The sequence below is a fragment of the Rhea americana genome, unplaced genomic scaffold, assembly GCF_003343005.1.
Source record: "Rhea americana isolate MKP2758 unplaced genomic scaffold, rheAme1 scaffold_183, whole genome shotgun sequence".
In the NCBI taxonomy this organism is placed as follows: domain Eukaryota; kingdom Metazoa; phylum Chordata; class Aves; order Rheiformes; family Rheidae; genus Rhea; species Rhea americana.
Window position 1 is genome coordinate 1,349,202 of NW_028185961.1, and position 19,283 is coordinate 1,368,484.

Below are 19,283 nucleotides of genomic sequence, written 5' to 3' on the forward strand. Positions count from 1 at the left end.
TAGTGGCACAACACACCACTTCTCTTTTCACAGCAGGGCTTAACTAGCAGATATCCCCTCTGAGAACTAYGGGCGAGCCTAGGCTGATTTTTCCCCTCCAGGCCAACAAACTGGTTTGTCGATATTCTTGTACTCTCAGATGAAAACCTTGCTTATCCCTGTAATCAACAGCTTCTATTTTTAACAGATGCAACATTTCTTTGATGAGCCTCAAAAGACGTTGCCAGCAGAAAACAGTGCTTTCCCCAGAAGACAGCAATGGAGCTTGATCTTAACRGCTGGAAGAAAAAAAAAATTAAGGGAGGGAAAAGAGCGCACACAGCACCACACAGATGCCGAAACACGGACTCAGTCGCTGCTATCTTTTGTATTGGAGTTCACCGTCTCCTTCTCYCCAGCCTGCTGCTTCTGGGCCAGGACTCCAAGCACAGACTGGTCAAATTACCTCACATCGTAGATATTTTCAGACAGAGCAGCACAAATAAATTACATTTACTGTTACAGTGTTTTATCATGGCATCCAAGAGCTAACAGAGCAAACTGTTARAGTATAACCCCTCCTCTCCACAGTGAATGCAAATAGACAGCAATCATCRTGGAGTTTACATGGGAAAGAACACAAATTCAGGACAGGAAAGAAGAAAAGGAGAGAGTTGGGAGCTGCAGTGCGGCAGGCAAGGCGTACAAGCACTGGATGCAACTGAAGACAGGGAAACAAAAGAACTTCTTTGCTTATTTTATTTGCAAATTTTAACCAGTAAAACAAGGAGAGTGACGTGTTCAGAGACCACTTCCACATTTTTTAAAAAACAGAAGACTTGTGACTTACCTTTTTAAATTACCAACACTAGGGTCCAGTATTTGAGACTTAGCAAGTAATACTATACTCTTCTATATTTCAAATACTATGACACAACAAAAGTATTCAGATAATTTGCAGTGGCATGTAATAGCCCAAGTTCAAGGCCAAATGGGGATGAAAGCTTCAGAAAGGGTATCTTTTGAATCATAACAAACTATCCAATAAACTGATATGAGACATTTTAAGAGAAAAACACAATCTAAGAAACAGCCATGCTTTGTTCAGTATCATTACTTTAACAAAACAGGATTTAGCACATCATTTCCATCCCTAGGGAAGTTATCTTGCTCCTAGAAGCAAGAACTAGCTCCCTGTAAAAGCTTTGACATAACATATACAAAACACCTATTTGGCCTTAATATAGACCCCAATCTCAGTCTGCAACACGTGCACGTCAAACAAGTTAGCACTCAGTTAATAAACAGAGGAAGCCATTTGGTGTGGGCAAAAGCAGCAAGAGAGAGAGATAGTTTATGATTTATACTAATTCCTAGGCAGAAGAGAGCCACTTCTCATTAGAGAGGCCCTCACAAACAGCAGCTATGGACATCTCATTTCAGGCAGTTCAGGAGCATATTGCATATTGAGATGCCATTCTAAATGCTGACTATAAATTCAGAGGATGAATATGCAGTCCAAAATAAGGAAATGGTACTGCATTTCAGAATGATGTTTACAGTAGTAGCCCAAAACCCAAARAAATGCTTAAACTAGCTCTCATTCCATAACATACCCCCCAAAATTACTCAGGAAGTAATCCATGCACTTTTGCCCCAGGTTGTTACAGACAAAGCTGGGCAACTGACTGGAAGAGAAAAGTTACCATTTACCCCAGAACAACCTTTAAAATTAGACCTTTTTGTTTTATTTATATTAGCAATACTCCAATTTTGTTTCAAACAACTGTTTTTCTAAAGTTTYGCACTTGATAGCTCCACTTCTCCAGCGTACATAGACAAATATGTAAAATTACTACTAAAGCAGAAGCAACTTATCTTCAAATCAAGAACTGCAAAACAATTCAGCGTCAGTTCAGCCACAGTAGCTATCCATCCTACATAACACAAGGCTACATTTTTCCAATAGCACAAATTGAAGACACACAATGCAATAACTGTTGGGCTTAAAAGCAAGTAAACAGGATGCTGACATTTGGAGGGCTCACAACACGATCATTACAAATTATTGCAGCTAACTCATAGGAAGAGTATGCCCCAGATATGTTCTGTGGCAGTTTAGAAAAATTTAACAGACATCATGAAGTCATAATTTCCAGTCGCTCAGAACTTGTTAATCCTGAGGCAACTTTACCATCCTTTAGATTTTAATCCAAAGTACACTGTGTTTGTTTTGGTAAACTCRATCCAAACAGATCCATCTCTTTCTTAATGCAAACAGTGGGCTGCTTGTGAGAATGGGAATGTTCTTTTCCTTATTTAAAGCAGCGTAACTTTTTTTTAAGGATTAGCTAATTACATAAAAGGCTGCAATAGGGTAGAGCAAACATTTAAATTTCAGCAGGAAACTAGCAGTAGAGACCCATCTTCAAATGTTCTGGTGAAAAATATTACTTTGACAGAAATGTAGTTTAAGAGGAAGGTTCTAATAAAGTACACAAAAAGTTGATTCTTTTAATTAAATTTGCATTTACTTTAAAGCTATCTGAGTAGGCAACTTTGAAATGYTGGACTACATTTTCTGTATTTACTACTTCAGCCCGAGACATCACCTTTTCTCGTTGCCAACTACCATAGCCTGACCTTTAATTAAGGCCAGAGTAGTACTATCCCTTGCAGAGACTCAGGGTACACAACCACCTGTCAACATCAAGCAGAGACTTCCCAATTTCCAACATCTGAGGTTCTTCTTGTTTGTTTTTTAAACCTTATCAAGTCAAGCACTTAAATTTGTATGCATAAGGTTTACAGATAATAGTGCAACCCTAAGGCTGYCTCTCTATGCTGTATGCATTACATGGCAGACCACAATCTGCATCTCCCTCTGGACTCCTGCATCACTCAGTATAGCATTTAAGTACAAGCACAAAAAGAGCTGAAACAACGTGCCCTTGTGGCCAAGAAGGCCAATGGTCTCCTGAGGTGCATTAGGAAGACTGCTGCCAGCAGGTCGAGGGAGGTGATCCTGCCCCYCTACTCAGCCCTGGGGAGGCCTCATCTCGAGTACTGTGTCCAGTTCTGGGCTCCCCAGGACAAGAGAGACRTGGAGCTACTGGAGAGAGTCCAGCATAGGGCTACAACGATGATCAGAGGGCTGGAGCRCCTGCCCTGTGAGGAACRGCTGYGAGAGCTGGGCCTCTGCAGCCTGGGGARGAGAAGACTGAGGGGGGATCTCATCAATGTGYACAAGTACCTGAAGGAAGGGTGTCAGGGGGACGGGGCCAAACTCTTTTCAGTTGTCCTGTGTGACAGGACAAGARGCAAYGGGCAGAAATTGAAGCACAGGAAGTTCCGCCTGGACGCGAGGGGGAATTTCTTCCCCGTRAGAGTGACGAAGCACTGGSACAGGTTTCCCRGAGAGGTTGTGKAGTCTCCTTCTCTGGAGATCTTCAAGGCCCGCCTGGATGCAGCCCTGTCTAACATGCTCTAAGCGACCCTGCTGAGCGGGCAGGTTAGACTAGATGATCTCCAGAGGTCCCTTCCAACCTTACCGATTCTATGAATAATTGTGAATTTGGCAATTTGCAGCTGTTTGCCTTTACCATGCCAATAGACTCCCCTCATCCTTTTCCAAAGTAGCATCATCATGTTCTGACATGTGAGTGTCCACATTATGTTTCCAGAAATACTTTAATCAGCCAGCTCCATTTATATTCAGAAAAAATGGATACCAGAGCTATTACAGAAGTTAAATATTTATGATTGTTATCTTAAATGCTATTATACTTAATCGCTTGTTTTAATATCCAAAATATAGCTGTACCGTAACATTACTCTCACAGAAGACACCTAAAGACTACATTTTAAAACACTCAATGTATTCCCATGATCTGATCATGTAATTATATAAATGAATTTAGTATTGCCACCACCCCCAACCAAATCAGTTTTGTTTGTCTCTGTAAATACTCTGTGAGAAAATAATTTCAAAATCTCCCAAAGATACAGTGATTTAATGATGTTAAGCCTGGTATCAAACAGTTTTTTTTTTTTTTTTTTTTTTTTTTTTTTTTTTTTGGGGGGTACTTTTCAATTAGTCTTTATTTAAACAAAGCTGGAAAAAAAGTAGTAAGTCTTATTTTATTCATCCTTACAATTTTACATAGTTAAAATTAGGCTAAACATAGCCAGGTGTGCAGCCTCAGGTACTGAGTCATCTTTGCAAGAGGAAAAGTAAAACCTGATCCATTTCTGAGGATATGACAGGGCTTCAAAACTTCAGCTAAGAGAAGCAGAATTTCTATGGAAGAAGCTAAAAGACAGCAATCGGGGACAGTCACCAAGAGCAATGCTGAACAGAAACCACAGCAGGGTCATAAGCAAGCAGCTGTGGATGCCATATGCAAGAAGTTGCTCTAAAATGGTCTGGGTTAAGTTGGGTAGTGTCAGATCAACAGGTTCCTCTTTCTTTCCAATAACCACTTATTCTGAAGGCAAGGCMATGAAGTGTTTTGCAAAATGTAAGCATGCACTCCACCCTATCCCACCAGACAGACAAGGTTTGTCTCTCCCTTTACACAACAGCACAGTCCCATCCAAATTTTTAATCACACAATGTTTCTGGGCAACACAAAATAAAGTAAACTTAAATTATTTACTTTACTCCACACACCCTGCAACTGATACAAGCCACTCAACCGAACACAAAGCAAGGTAGTATGCAGAGCCCTATCTGTCAAAACTGCAAAATTTGAGATCATGTTTCCTCACAAACCTATTGCTCTAGMATTCTGCTGCTTCTTGCCCTTTTGCCTCCCCTAGATTCACAAATTGACAATGCATCCATCTTGCATTCAGCTTCAGCTGACAGAGCCTTCACTGAACCCGAGAGCCCCCTAAAGTCAGAGAAAATTCCTCGTTCAGGAAGGTGCAAAGCTTGCTCCTTCAGGTGCCATAGTCTGATTTGTCTTTTCTTATATYAAAAAAGACATACTACCATGGGTCAGCTGACAATTTTAACACAGTAAGTACTTGCCACTACTCYTTCTTCTTAATCCAGCGACCCACATCATTCACTCAAAACTGCTGCAGTAACACTGTCCTCAAGTTACCCAGGGCCAAATCTCCAACCACCAGCAGASAGAAATCCTGTAAGTTTCAAGGAAAACCATCAAGTCACTTAAAAAAAAAAAAATCAGATTTCTCTATTGAAAATGTATGGCACAACTAGTCCTCACTTTGTAATTCTAATCCTAAAACACAACTCCATCACTTCAATGTATGGAGTTACGCAACACAAATAACATTTCTCATTTTAAGGTAAGACACTAAGCTGGTCAGAAAACACTGAACACATTCAAATCCTCACATCAGTAAAAACAAGCAGAACAAAAACAGTAATTATAATGTCTTTGTTTGAATTCTCTGCTCAAAATAGATTTTTGAGGTAACTCCAACTGTTTAGGAGTAAGTTTAAATTATCCCTGAATATCAAAAGAAAGGTAAATGAGTAGAATAGGACAAAAGGAGAAAAACTAGCAAGACTATCCCCCTTTCCATTAAGGATATTATCTTTCGGTTTTGGAAAGCGCTCTGATCACAGTTGGAGATTCAAATTAGGAAGTACTAGAGGACAARAGGTGGGAGAACCCTCAAGCCTGTACATTTATATAAGCAAGATTTAACTTTACATTTCAAAGRGTCAGAAAGGGGGAGATGAGTCCTGACACTTTTTCCCCAGGACCTACCACACTGCAAGAGGCAGCCCTGGCACAGCCTTTAGTGCTGCACTACCATAAAKGTGCACTTTCACAGCCATTTAAACCAGGACAAGTCTACCACAGTCCCACACACATTTTCATCCCATCCCTTGCAGCAAAACTATCTTTCAGCTGATCCCACAGTCTGTTCAGCTCCTTGATTTGGCTCACTGCAGAAGTGCCAGTCCAAGTACTATTTAAGTACATTCTAATGCCTTAAATTCTTGTCTTCCTTTCAAAATACTCATTTCTGTGTTCTGCTTCAATTTGGAAAATGCTATTGATCTAAGCTACCTGTATTTTAACAGTAACTATATATTTTAATTATCTTCTCATGAAGCTTGGCCTTTAATTTACAAGAATCAACTCCCGCGTGAAGCCGGGTGTCCGAAACAATCATTTCGATGGCTAGCCTGCCAGCGTTACGTCAGGTCTGCAGTCTCAGTTTCTACACTGGAAGTCCCTCTGCTAGCCACCAGCTCTCATTTTGGGACAAGACCATCTGCCAAGATAGATATAGCTTATAATAATCATGTTTTTTTCCTAGAACAAAGGAGAATGGGATCTACTAAGAGGAACTATAGTCAATGGCTTATGGTTCTGGGAAAATCTACCAGGGCTCCAAGGAACAGCTGAACAGCTATTCTGTAGTTTTCTGCGCAAATGGATGGGTTCAGTTGTTACAGAAGATATACTATAGCATCAACAAAGCTGTTCTGTAGTAACTTTAAAAAAGCAGCTCTGAAGAGGCCTGCACACACATGGCCCACAGAAAACCAGAAGCTACAGAATCCGCTATCCCGTCTTTCCTTTACTCACCAGTCTGCTCAACAAGCACATCAGCTACTGCTGCTTCCCAAACCTGGAAATAACCCTCTTGCTCACCACTGGGAAGAAAGGAAAACAGCAGCACGAACCTGCGCTAACAGCCATAAAAAGCAATGCACATGTAGACACACACACAGTGTGCACAAACACACAGAGAAACACTGTACTGACAATGCCAAGAAACTTCAGCAAGCCTTTGATCAGAGTTTGCTCAAATAAACAAATAAAAATAATCTATGTAATTGGATTCCATTACATTCAGGCATGATGAGTTATTTGTTTTGTCTTATCTTGAAGACTGATGCACACACACACACACACACTCTCTCTCTGAAGAACACATATTTAATGACTAAAAACTAATTGCTACCAAACTGCTCCCTAATTATTGGACATTAGGGGATTTAAAAGCATGTGATAGACACAGTGGGACATGCCATATAATACTTAATGGACTCTTTAATCTACTTCTGGTTAATTTTGTGCCTGGATACCCAAGAACACGCCTACTGTTTTCAGCCATATATACTGGTGTTCCACATCTTTCCCACACTAATGTAGTCCTGGTTTCGTGCAATACTCATATTCTATATATAGATTTTTTAATACTTGGAAACYAGAATTCTTGCTTTCAGAGACCGAGATTTGTTTTGTTTTTCTTCCAACCTGCAATTCCCTCAATCCCATATTGGAGGTCTACCTGCCATATCCAATATTTAAGTAAGTTTATAAGGAATGAAATGCTGTATTTACCGCTTAACAGCAGCATGCCTTTACTCTAAAAGCTTATTCTAGAGTAACTGAACCATTTATCATTATAACAGAACCAAAACTCCACTTAAACATCTGTTCCATAGTCAGAAATAGTTAGTGCTTACATGACGCTCTAATGTAGGAGGGATACTGAACTGCAACTTGGTCAACTTAACATAGCATGGACGTGCATAGTAAAACCATACTTTTTTTTCCACTCAATTTTCAGCCCGATTTACTCTCAGAAAGGAATCTTCCACAAAAATCAGACTGATAAGAGCAGCTGATCTTTTTTTCACTGTGCTTATTTACACAGCACAGGCTGCAGACGCTTAGTCTATTACCAACTCCAGCCAGCATTTCCCTGCTAGGACTAGACTGCAACAACAGCTTTTTACTCTCTCCTTATTACACTTTTATTACAAGTCTTATTACATTTATCAAAGGGGACTATAGATTATTCTGTGGTCTACAACATACAAGAAGCATGGGGAACAGATGTTCAGTAGATCCTGCTACATTAACTTCCTATTGCATCGCAAGTCCCTTCCAGATGCACTTTGCTACAGGATACAAGGAATCACAAAAAGCTGTCACTGCTCGCAAGTCTTACTGTCTTGGTACAGTAGGCTTGAAGCCATTCCACAGCGATCTGGAGTACAAGAATTTGAGCATTTGTAGGACAACAGCAGGAACTCTGCAGACTCTTGGATCTGCACTTAGGTTTTTATCTCCCTTAGACAACTCCTAATTTTAAAAGGTGCAAACAAGTACAAGCAGCAAGTATTTTGTAAGTCGGTGAAAAGGTCATTTTCTTCTCATTAGCTGATCTGCATGTCCTCGTTTTACTTGGCATACTTCTTTCCAGCCCCATAGCTAAAGCTACAGAGCACAAAGCAATTTCATACACCAGTTGAGAACTTGGACTTGCTTATCATTCCARCAAATCTCTCCTGGACTGTCTCTCACCAGAAGGGAGAAAAAAAAGTTAACTATGCCAAGGCAGAAACCGAGTGTATCAGAACTTGTTTACTACGGTTGCAGACAGTTAATTCGTACCATTTCAGTACCACTCTTTTGAAGATGCAGTAGGATGACATGTGGCAAGCAATTATGTTCCAATATCCAGCTACTGCTCTGAATACAGTAGTAATTAAAGCTTTGGCCAAGGCATTGCATCCCCAAAATGAGCTGTTAAAAGAACTGTGCATTTATTTCTTGAACCTCTGTCCATACAAGACTTGGAATCAGGACCTTAGCTGGAGATTCGATCATGGGATAAGGATATTTTATTACACAACAGCAGCACTATGGCCATCATCCACTCCTTTTTCAGTCAAAAATAATCGTCTAAATCAAGACTGTAAAACTAGCTAACTGAGTTTACAAAATAGAGTAATTCATCCTGAAGCAAGACGTGTTTTGCTTCCCGAATCCGCTTCMTTTTCCATCACTAGCAGAGAACAGTTTACAGAATACAGTCTGCCTTATCATGATTTGTGCTCAATGGGCTGAAAGAGGGCTCAGGCTGGTGGGCAGAAAACTTCCAGGTCAAAATCCATCCTCCAAACCACAGGCTTGATTTTATGCCATACCGGGAAAGGTGGGAGGGTGGGGGGAAAGGACAGGTCAYCACCCTATTGAAAGCTCTCTTATAATGCATCCAACAAAAGTTGTTCAGAACAACAATTATGCGGGCAACCATTAAACCATTACTTCCTAGCTTTCAAATGCTGGACTCTGATCTAAACAACGTAAATCTGTTTTACAYGCTGGAGTTATTTGTGTCTCTTACATCCTGGCTTTGTTTTCAAGACATGTAACAAAAGTGAAAAACAATTTCTATTATCTAAAATGGTAATTGCTTCCTTGCATTCATGTTGTATATCAGCAGAGCTTGAACGCTGAACTTTCAGACTACCGCTACAGTTGTTACAGACTCATCATTAATTGGCAACAGGAAAAAGATCTGTTCTCCAGAAGGGCCAAACAACTAGCCTTAGTATCTTTTCCCAGCACYACGTGGAGTGGATCAGCTCCCAAAGTTCCCAAGCACCAGGATAAAAGTATAAGGAACAGGTTGCCAGCATTCAGAGGCAGGACTGGGAAGAACTCTGTCCTTCTCATTCCAGTCCCTGAGTACACATGAAGCATCTGGATAAAGACATCTGAGAATCAGGATAAGACCTGGCATACAACAGCTCTGGAAACCTTACAATATTGCAAGTATTTGAAGTTGATACCTATACTTGGCACCAGCTACAACAATTCTAACACATGACCACTAGCAAATAGTTTACAAGAACATCTACTGATGGGTTAAAGTACGCCGAAATCCCAGTGCTTTAGCTACTGCATTACCAACATTTAACTTCAATAAGTCATGTTCAAAAGAGGTACACGCAATAACAGGGGTTTACAGCCCTATGGAATGAATGCCAGAAGTAAGAAGTGAAAGAGCTGCCATTTCAAATAGTCTATCAACCTTCTGGTGTCCTTCTAAAGGTATGAAAATAAATTCTCTATTTCTTATGCCAAAAAAAAAAAGCTTGTAGGAAACTTAGTCAGGGCAGTAGCTTCAACAACTGTAAATTCTCTCTTCCTCAGTTCAAAACATTTGCAGTCCAAGGATCCATCCTTGTGCCCACAAAAGCAGATGCCCTATTTAAAGCATGACATTCCAGCTTCCTCCCCCTCTTGGAGGCACTAACAGGACAGTAGTTTCTGCACTATTACATTCTTGACATGACAAATGAAAAAAAGCCCTGGGCTGAACAGAGTATCTCTTAAATAGGAAGAGATAGTTATGCTAGCACACAGTGCTCTTGGGTGCAGCCTGGCATGTTTGAGACAAGAGCTCTGCACCTAGCTAAGCACAAGGTTTTACTTCATATAGTGAGTGCACTAACTTTTTCAACAGATGCTTTTCTMACAGTTCCAAACTCATCTGCCAGAAGAGATCACTGTAGCAGAGCTGATAGGCTTCCTCCCTTCCCCCTTTTAGCACTGCTGAATTAAACCAGACTGTTTCAGCACGTAAGTATGTGACACAGCATAAAGCAGGTTGAAAGTCAAATACTAAAACTCACTGAGAAGTAGGCTTCTTTTGTGGTGTTATCAGAAYGCCTGTGTGGACAGCCTACCATAAACATACACTGTCTTTTACCAATTATTTTTTTCTTTAGTGGATACAGGCCACTACTACATAATRCACTGTATTGCATTTTCTAAACACTATTTTCCTGTCCCTACACCTCTGCATACTTCTCCCTCCTTAAACTCTTTTTAAAAGCCTTTCACAGTGCCCTATAGGTTCTCACGAAGTATTTCCATTAGATGGAAACAACTGATCACAGTCTAAATTGTCCTTAAAAAAAAAAAAAAAAACTTTCTACTTCAAACATCCCCCTGCTGTTCACCAGCTATTGAAAACAGTATTTTGTAGCTATTAAAACACTTCATTTTTTTCTAAACTAAGTCAGAGTATTAAAAGACTTAGTATGACACTTGTCACTTACAAGCCTATGCTTGTAAGAAATTCATGACCTCAAGTACAGGAAGGAAGTTTACAGGAATACAATTAAGACATTATTTTAATYCGTTAAATATTCACAGAACTCCACAGAAAGTGGACATCACCCTTGGAAAGTCCTACTCCAATAATAAGTTAGGCATTGTTAATAACTGATTATTATTGCTTACAAAGTTCACTGTTCTACTGTATCTTAATCATAGAAGCTATTCATCATGATCTTGCTATACTTTATACTTGTGATTCTTGTGGTTACTAGAGAATGGAAAAATGACAAGTCATTTCCCCATCAGCAGAGTGTGTCACATACCACTGAGAGAGAGGCAAAATTTTATTTACTTGCTGAAATAATCTCATGAGAAAGAAGCCCACTATGGGGGAGGGGGAGAGGTGTTTATAAGAACTGCTAAACTAAAAATATGCTCCTGGAAAAACAATAGGGAGGTCAGCTAATACAGTCTCAGTAAGAATTACAGGTCTCTGAACACAGTAAATCTCTACAGTAAATTTTTCAAAACTTCCAACTGTCACTTGCTTCTCAGCACTGACCTGTGGATTCTAGTTTTAGATCATTACTASTATTTTGCAGTACAGTGTCTTGCTCAAAACGTTTGCTGTTCAAACACTGCAGAAACTCTATTTTGTTTGGGCTCTATCTGTTACCACTTAGCTTTGGACTCACTGTTAAATATCCATCATCTGCCCAGGGGAAGCAACATTCCAGTGGTTTGCTATAGACTATTGCCCTCTGTCATGTTCAGAAGATAAACCAGCAGTTTCAGAAGAGAAGGCTGGCTTGTCCAGGTAGAAAGCACTTTCTACCTGACATCACCCTGATATCACRTCAAATATATTTCGCTCACATATGAGTGAGAACATCACACTCATCCAGTAATGCTTCATTATCTTTTGTCATGACACACTCCCCGCAGCCTTCAGTCTATGAGCATGTAGACTACATGCCAAAACACTATGATGCAGCAGAGAGYCTTCCTGTTTCCAGCTGGTTACCAGGAGAGACTTCTGCCCCAGACCTGCGATAGCTGCTCTTCATCTGACTTGCACAGCTGAAATAGCAGCCATTCGTCATCCTAATACAGAGGGTGAACTGGAGAAGTTCTCTGTTACTTCAGCCAAAGAGGTCTGCTTCACCCTTACTTCAGCTGAAGAGGTTCGCTTCACCCACCCACAAGTGGAACAGAAGGGCTCATTTCTGGTCCAGGTACCCAAGTGTTACTCTTGATTCAGGTAAGACAGCATGCAAATGAAGTTATAACTGATCTACCAACGCAGTCGAAACAGTTACTGTGTGTGGGAAAAAAAAAGGTGCAGAAGTGAAAAAAAATCACGATTAAACCACACATACTAAGATTAAACCATAAAGGTTCCCCCTTATCAATYGAGTTGCATCCTAGTCTTGACAAGGTGATAGTCTGGATTCCTGTCTTCATGCACTTCAGTCTGTAAGAGATACAATTGCGATGAAGGCTGCATCACAGAAGACCTTAAAAACAGCCTTCAGATACGCTCCAGCTCTATCCTGGCAGAATGTAGGCGCTCTTAGTGCTAATATCCCCAAGAAGTCTTCCTGGGGTCCAGAAGGGTTTAGTCTTTTGCCTTGAAACTGCTTCTATTCTATGTGTATGCAGAAGGCAGCCCTGTCATGCCTCTCATCTAGAGGCATCATTGCTTCATTTCCTGTATTATTTCTCATCATCTCCCATACTGGACTGCCTTGTAAACAACTGCTCATTTCAATGAGGGGTAAAACTCTCCCCTTCCTCCATCCTCTGGAGGCTCATTAGCCTTTTTCAAGATGGTAAGTCTTTGATTATAGCTTACAGTGATAGCTCACTCAAAGTGAGGCAGTCTTTCTGTTCCCCCTACTTATAAGACCTTCCCAAGCATCAGTCAAACCGCTAAAACTTCAGAAGGCTTCCAGCAAGGGAGTTCAGGTTTTGCTGCCATTTTCATCAGTCAAATCATTTCCTCAGTGTCTGAAGAGCACCAGCACAGCATAAGCTAAGTGGCAGGAATGGAAAGAGGATGACTGACCTTTCCTCTCTCAGCAGCAATGAGCTATTAGATCAGCTCCAGCTGGATGTGAAAGCACACCTTACACTAAACCTCACAAGCTGCAATAATCATCCTTCGTGACAAATATGTAGTGCTTAGGTATCTRTATCTCGTATTACAYGGCTCATGACTGAGAGCAAACATGRAAGTAGTTAATTATTGAGGAGCAAAAAAATCTTCAAGCTCTTTCCCCTGTACTTTCACCTACAACACGCATGCATTTTTCTCCTTGCTTTCTCCCACAAAAAGGCATTCTAGTCCACACAGGAAGTGAAGTGCCTATGTAACTTTTCCTAGCTCCTTATTTGTCAATAAATCTCCAATCCCTTTCCCAAATCTCTTAACCCCACTCCCGCTCAAAAAATAAAATAAAAAAAAAWTCGTGTCAAATGTGAGCTAGCAAGACCCTAGAAGGAAAACAGGCATAACCGAAGCTGGCTTCACACATTATTAGCATTGGACCTGACTTCCTCCGCTATGATAGGGTCCATCAAGAACAGCATTAATACAAATGTCTCTTTCTAGAAAATTTTGCCCAGGGTCTTACTCACAACTTATGACATGAGTCTAAGCAACAGGTAAAGTGACAAAGCCTATATTGCAAAAGGTTAATGTTAAAGCAATGTTGTAGCTTACACCTTTTACCTGCTGGCTTTGGGCAGCAATGGGACATTACTATCTGCACTTAATTTGCACATAAAAGTAGCCTGTAAGTAGGCACTCTAAGGATATGCTGTTCAAGCTTTCTACTTCTACTGAAGAGTTACCACCCAGCCTGGATAATATCTTTCTTAGCCTCATCTAAGTGACAGTCACTGTGGAACCTCAGAGAAATATTTACATTTAAGTTTAACTGGCTCCTGCTGAGCTCCTAGTAACTCAAGAGTTGATGTTTTGTCTAGCAGTCTCATCGTATCAACTATCAAATAACAGTAGTATGTAAACAGATTTTTCTTACAGTATACTGCTTAATCAGCTTCTGCAAGATGTTTCCACAAAACACACAACATCTCTTAGTGACTTAATTTAATTATCCCCTCCCCTAATAAAACAACAAAAATCAAGACAACTCTCATGCTTCATGAAGATTTCTACAATTGCTTGTACCTACACAGGAGCTAAAAAGCCACAGGAGCTGTAAGTCGGTGTAGAAATAATGCAGGACAAATTATCTGGGAACTGAGGGCAGGCAGGTAAGGAAAAGAAGCTCTAGAAACCCTTTACTCCCAGTAAGACAGCCAGTAACAGTTTTCTTGGTTTGTCTGCTCAAGTTACTGATAAAGCATACTCAAGATGAGCAAAGGATTTGGTTCGTATTGGTAAGTATTTTAAATTCAGTTTGATACAGTTAGAGATTTTCAGTTTTTATTTACATTTTCAAAGGATGGGGGGTTTTAATAAAACGGATAACAAAGCAATACTTATAGCAACAAACCAGACTCCACGGATGGGTGAGGCTCACTACGTTTTAGACCATAAATTCCGACACGCTCAGCACCATGAGAAAGAAAACCGATGAGAATACACATAGCAGCCTTCAGTAACAGAACGAAATAATCCAAGACTTTTCAACAAAACCTTAGATGCTGAGAACACACTGTTACCTCCCTGAGCAAATAAGAAAGCTTAAAACCTGTTAGTAAAGTAGACCTGGTGTGGGGACATTCTAAGAGGAAAAAGCTCTACAGAGCATAGAGATGTCATGACAATTCTGCTAAATACCATTCAGATACTTGGGTTACATTTTCCCTCCAAAACAATAGCAAGGATGTACTTCTACAGGAATCACACTCATCATTTCACCTTCAATGAGGCAAGTTCCTCCACATGGCAGGACCCTCACCTTGTTGTAGAACTCCTGCTCCCGAGGACCTCGGGGAGGTGGCTGCAACTGCTTCAAGACTGTCCCATCTGGATGCTGCAAGATACCTAGAAGAGAAGGATTTCATTCAGGGCTTACTTTTAAGAGATGCAGCCTGTATTTTTCAGAAATCACAAATACACATCAAGGACAGTCCATTTGCTCAGTTCTACTGTTCCCACTACATGCACAACAGAAATTGGCAGCTCTCACACAAAACCCTTAGACAAGCTTTGCTTGTGTTCTTTCTCTAGCCACCAGATGAGCTTCTGGGTCCAATTCTGGTCAAGGCCAGCACAGTACTCATATCTGACATTGAAAGTTCCACCCAAAAACGCCTACTCAACTAGGGAAGATTATGTAGACACTCCTTTTTTAAACAACTGATAACAAGTTGTTTTCCCAGTAAGACTAAGAAGCTTAAGTTAAAAAGAATTAGTGCCAAGTTTTATATATTTGTCATTAGCTAAAATAAACATATGAGCTGTGAATGCATTTTTATACTACTGGCATAGACGGAGCACTATATTACTATACATCTGTATATACATACATACTCWCTMTATATATRYAYRCACACACACACACAATATAACTATATTACTAGGAGTACTTCTATAACACTCTGAGCAAATTAGCATGCTATTATCCTATCACTTATAATTGCAACACAACATAGGATTTCATCTCAGCCAGACAGCCACCTTCGTGCCTGCACTCCTCCTGCCCCCCAGACCACAGTAATCAGCCTAAGTGATCCTGCAGCTAGCAATATTGCTGCGTAGCTGCATGAAGAATTCACAACTCAATTGCATTATATTACAGGGGACTCAAAGAGATGGATACAGGCAAGAACGGAGAAAACTAACTGCACCCTTGTGAAATGCACTCTAAGATGGGCTCAGAAACAGCAAGTTTCAAGACATTCAGCCTTTTCTATTACATTTTCATTCTAAGAAGAGGACAGAATTCAAGACCATCAATTACAGGGCGGGGAATCCACTTCAAGATTAACATTTTCTCCTAGGATTTAGTCATGGCTTTCATATGGCAACCTGTTTTGTGTAGAAGGGAGGAAAAACATTGCATATATCTAAAGTAAGCTCCATCTTCWGCTTACAGCTTGGGGAGTTGCTACAAGATCTGGTAAATAAAGCCAGGAACTTCACACCCCAAAAAGCGTTAGCAGTTCTAGCAGCGACTGAGTCGCCACCTTTTGGAAAGCACTATTTCTGAATGGGTTCTGTTGTGCAGTCTTGGAAACTAAAGTCTTYAGAGTCCAAGTTATTAATTTTAAAACAAACATCAAACTTAGAAGAGTTGTTTCACAAGCTGGCTGTGCCAGTGAACAGAGTGTTTTTAAAAATTTGYGTAAAACAATTCTCAAGTCAAGTTGCCTGCTAAAGCTAGAGTTCGTATACTTTCCAGAACTAGGAAAAAAAAGGGGGGTGTGCCTGCACAATGCACAAACTACCACAACATTTTGAAGATACAACAGCTTTATTTTTAGTACCTTTTTCACACATGGTGGAAACCACTTAAGAGTGCAAAARGTATTAGAGTGACAAATGTTTTAAACTTTCATTATTAACAATCACAACATTAAAAGAGGTTTTAAAACACTTACTCCTTAATGACTGTGTACTAGCATTGAGGAGACAAGAAGGCACCCTCCATGGCAGAAATACCAGGCAAATATTCCTGGAAGCAGGATCCATACACTACTGAATTGATAGAGAGAAGCTTGAACTTCGACAGGACATTACAGGAAGCAACTTGCCCCCAGAACTTTGGATCACAATGGACGATAACGTTTATTACTTGAAGAGTTTAGTATAATCTGATATTGCCTAAAGTTTCTTCACCCTCTGGAATTCTTGACAGGATAGAGCACCTACTCTAAACGTAGGAGAGACAGACCTGAAAGCCAGAGATGCTCGTACTTCAGCACCCATCAAAGAGACAAACTCCACACTAGCAAGAGATAGCATCTCTCCTACCTACAATAGCAAGACATAGCATCACTTACAGCTGTGTTTTTTTAAGGGGTGCTGGGGGGGGTCAGTAAATATGCAGAGAGGGGATATMATTTTTAATAAATAAGCAATTTAACATTTCTGAGCAAGCAGCATATACTGAAATACTCTAAAAACTTTTTTGACTCCACATGCAAAGCTTGCTAGCATGCTGCAGCTCACAAAGTAGCGTAGATGTACACACTTCACATTCAGAGTCAACACACATGCTTCAGTTAACTAGAGACAAAAACTGTTTTACACAAACACTTTGAACATTTACTTTGGAAAAGATCCTCTGTTCTCTGAGAGCACTTAACAAGGACTGACCAGCATGCATGTGCTGCCTCAGCCTTTTCAGCTGGAAAACAGTAGTCTGAGCCTGAAGTTTTGTGATATGCACAACAGAGCAGCACTGAGACAACAGTTCCCTAGCCGTAGAATCCCACCAATAATTTGGGGACCTTCAGCAGTTTGAGGACACAGGGAAACCACACCACACTCAGCTGCAAGAGGCTCCAAAAGGTGGTATCTTCCATCATTAAGGTGTACTTTAACCACAACGAAAAAAAGAAAAAAAAAAAAAAGAAAAACACACACACACAGAGCTCTGGATATCTCGAAGTCTTCTGCATGTTTGTACAAGGAGAGAGAAGGGAAGTCTAGTAGAGGGCAGCAGCCACACAAAGAAGGAAGTTTGGCAGAATAAGGAAGACTCAGAGCTTCAAAATAGCAAACAGCTCAGATAGTCTCCATAGCAAGGTGTTATTTATCAGCAGTAAGACATGAAGTGAACACAGGCTATAGATAACACAGGTTCATCATRCCATTAATGTTGTAATCTCATTTACTGATGGCTGAAGAGGTTATGAAGTTCAGCCAGTGCTTGCCCTTGGCCTGTTCAGCAGAGGCAGTCTCTGCTCAACAGAGTTCAAAGGCAGTATGACAAACATATTCATTACAGCTACCCCCCCCCCAAAGCACACAGGTAAAGTTCAATTCAACTGTGTGCACACCTTACACTTGTCTCCAAGGCATGAGTTTAACCAAATTTGATGTACTGGAAAGGTGGAAAACAACATTTAGCAGCGTCAGCACTGTACTTGGGTAGTTTGCTTCGGCACTGACTGCTACCTACATAGAAAAAAGACCTTCCTTCGGCATGTCAAATCAAATCTCAACCTAAAGTTAAAACAAAAATTCAGAGCTAGCAGAGACATAGGTTTAAAAACATAGGTATATGTACCCTCCTTCTTTACATTACTACTATTAGACTGCTTATTATCCACTGTTTCATGCTTGCTATCACCATCATACCTACTATTACCACCACATAAACAAGCTACTAAGGAGCCATCCCTTTTCTTCGAAATTCATTCGCAGAAAAGTTCCCACGTTAGTAAATTGCTTACTAATATTTTGCTGACCTTTTTGGTCTTAAAACACAAACATTTTAGGTGAAGCACAGTTTAACAGCACACTAATAACTTAAGGATGAATGTTACCTAAATTCTCCACTTTTTAAGGTGTCAGATAAAGACGCTGAACTACAGAAGTCTTGCTTAAAGAAGCTGTTAACCAGCTAGTCGCAGTCACGTCTGTGAAAATGAAACRACTTGCTACTTCACGCACTTTCCCTTGAAAGCCGCTGTTACAGCTGATCACCTAGAGACAGAGCAGCCGGCCCGAGCGCCCTGAACGCGTGAGGCTAACACCACTACCAACGCTCTCGCCAAATTACTGCGCCCCAGCTCCAGCAGGGAGTTCAGGCGCTGCATGCAGATCAGTAACATATCCCCATATTCACGTACCCATGCATCACCTCACATTCTTGAGGAAGATATCCATTTATTTTTTACCCCCATTGCCCGAAAGCCTCTATCAAATGCTTTCCCCTGCCATACGTAACATCTTAAGTAGATTCTACCCCCAGTGCATAAGCCTGGGTGAGGGAATCATGCGGACAGGGACTAACTCACTCCAATTTACCTAATAACCACACGTACACAGAGAAGGTGCTTAGCAGCAACTGACACCCCTSTTCTGGTTCGTAATACACAGGCTGCCCAGGAGGTTCTGCCGGTCCCCCCAGCCCACGATGGGGGGGTAARTCTTCACGAGATTAATCCCTTGGCTTTTCCTACAAAGGTGCGGCGACGAGCATTAGGAGACAGCCTGCAATTCCCCTTTGAAGGCATTCTTGCCTTTAAGGATGGGCACTCCGGGATGGGCGAGCATCTTCACCACAGTCGTCGAGGAGGACCACACCGTGGAGTAATGCAGTAGCTTACGTAACTCCCGTTTAGCAGAACGGGCCCCCCAGCACACCAACAGGCGCGTTCCCGCCCCGTTCCTGACCATTATTTACACTCGCAGCTGCAACGAACAGCGCGGAGTTTTCGGTTACCCACTCCCCGCAGCAGCCGCGAGCGCCTCGCCAGGAGGGTCCGCTGCTTTCAGGCTTAGCTCGGCCGAGCATC

At 41.0% G+C, this 19,283-nt stretch overlaps 1 protein-coding gene across 1 annotated transcript in view; it reads right to left on the minus strand.

Annotated features, from left to right (window-relative positions):
- The window catches only part of IPMK (inositol polyphosphate multikinase), a 39,594-nt gene that overhangs the window by 19,335 nt on the left and 976 nt on the right, over window positions 1-19,283 (minus strand). Inside the window, exons 2-3 of the mRNA XM_085302020.1 lie at window positions 18,793-18,927; window positions 14,771-14,856 (exon numbers count right to left, since the gene is read on the minus strand). Of these exons, the coding sequence (XP_085158146.1) occupies window positions 14,771-14,856; window positions 18,793-18,927 (221 nt within the window). The remainder of the gene's footprint in view (window positions 1-14,770; window positions 14,857-18,792; window positions 18,928-19,283) is intronic.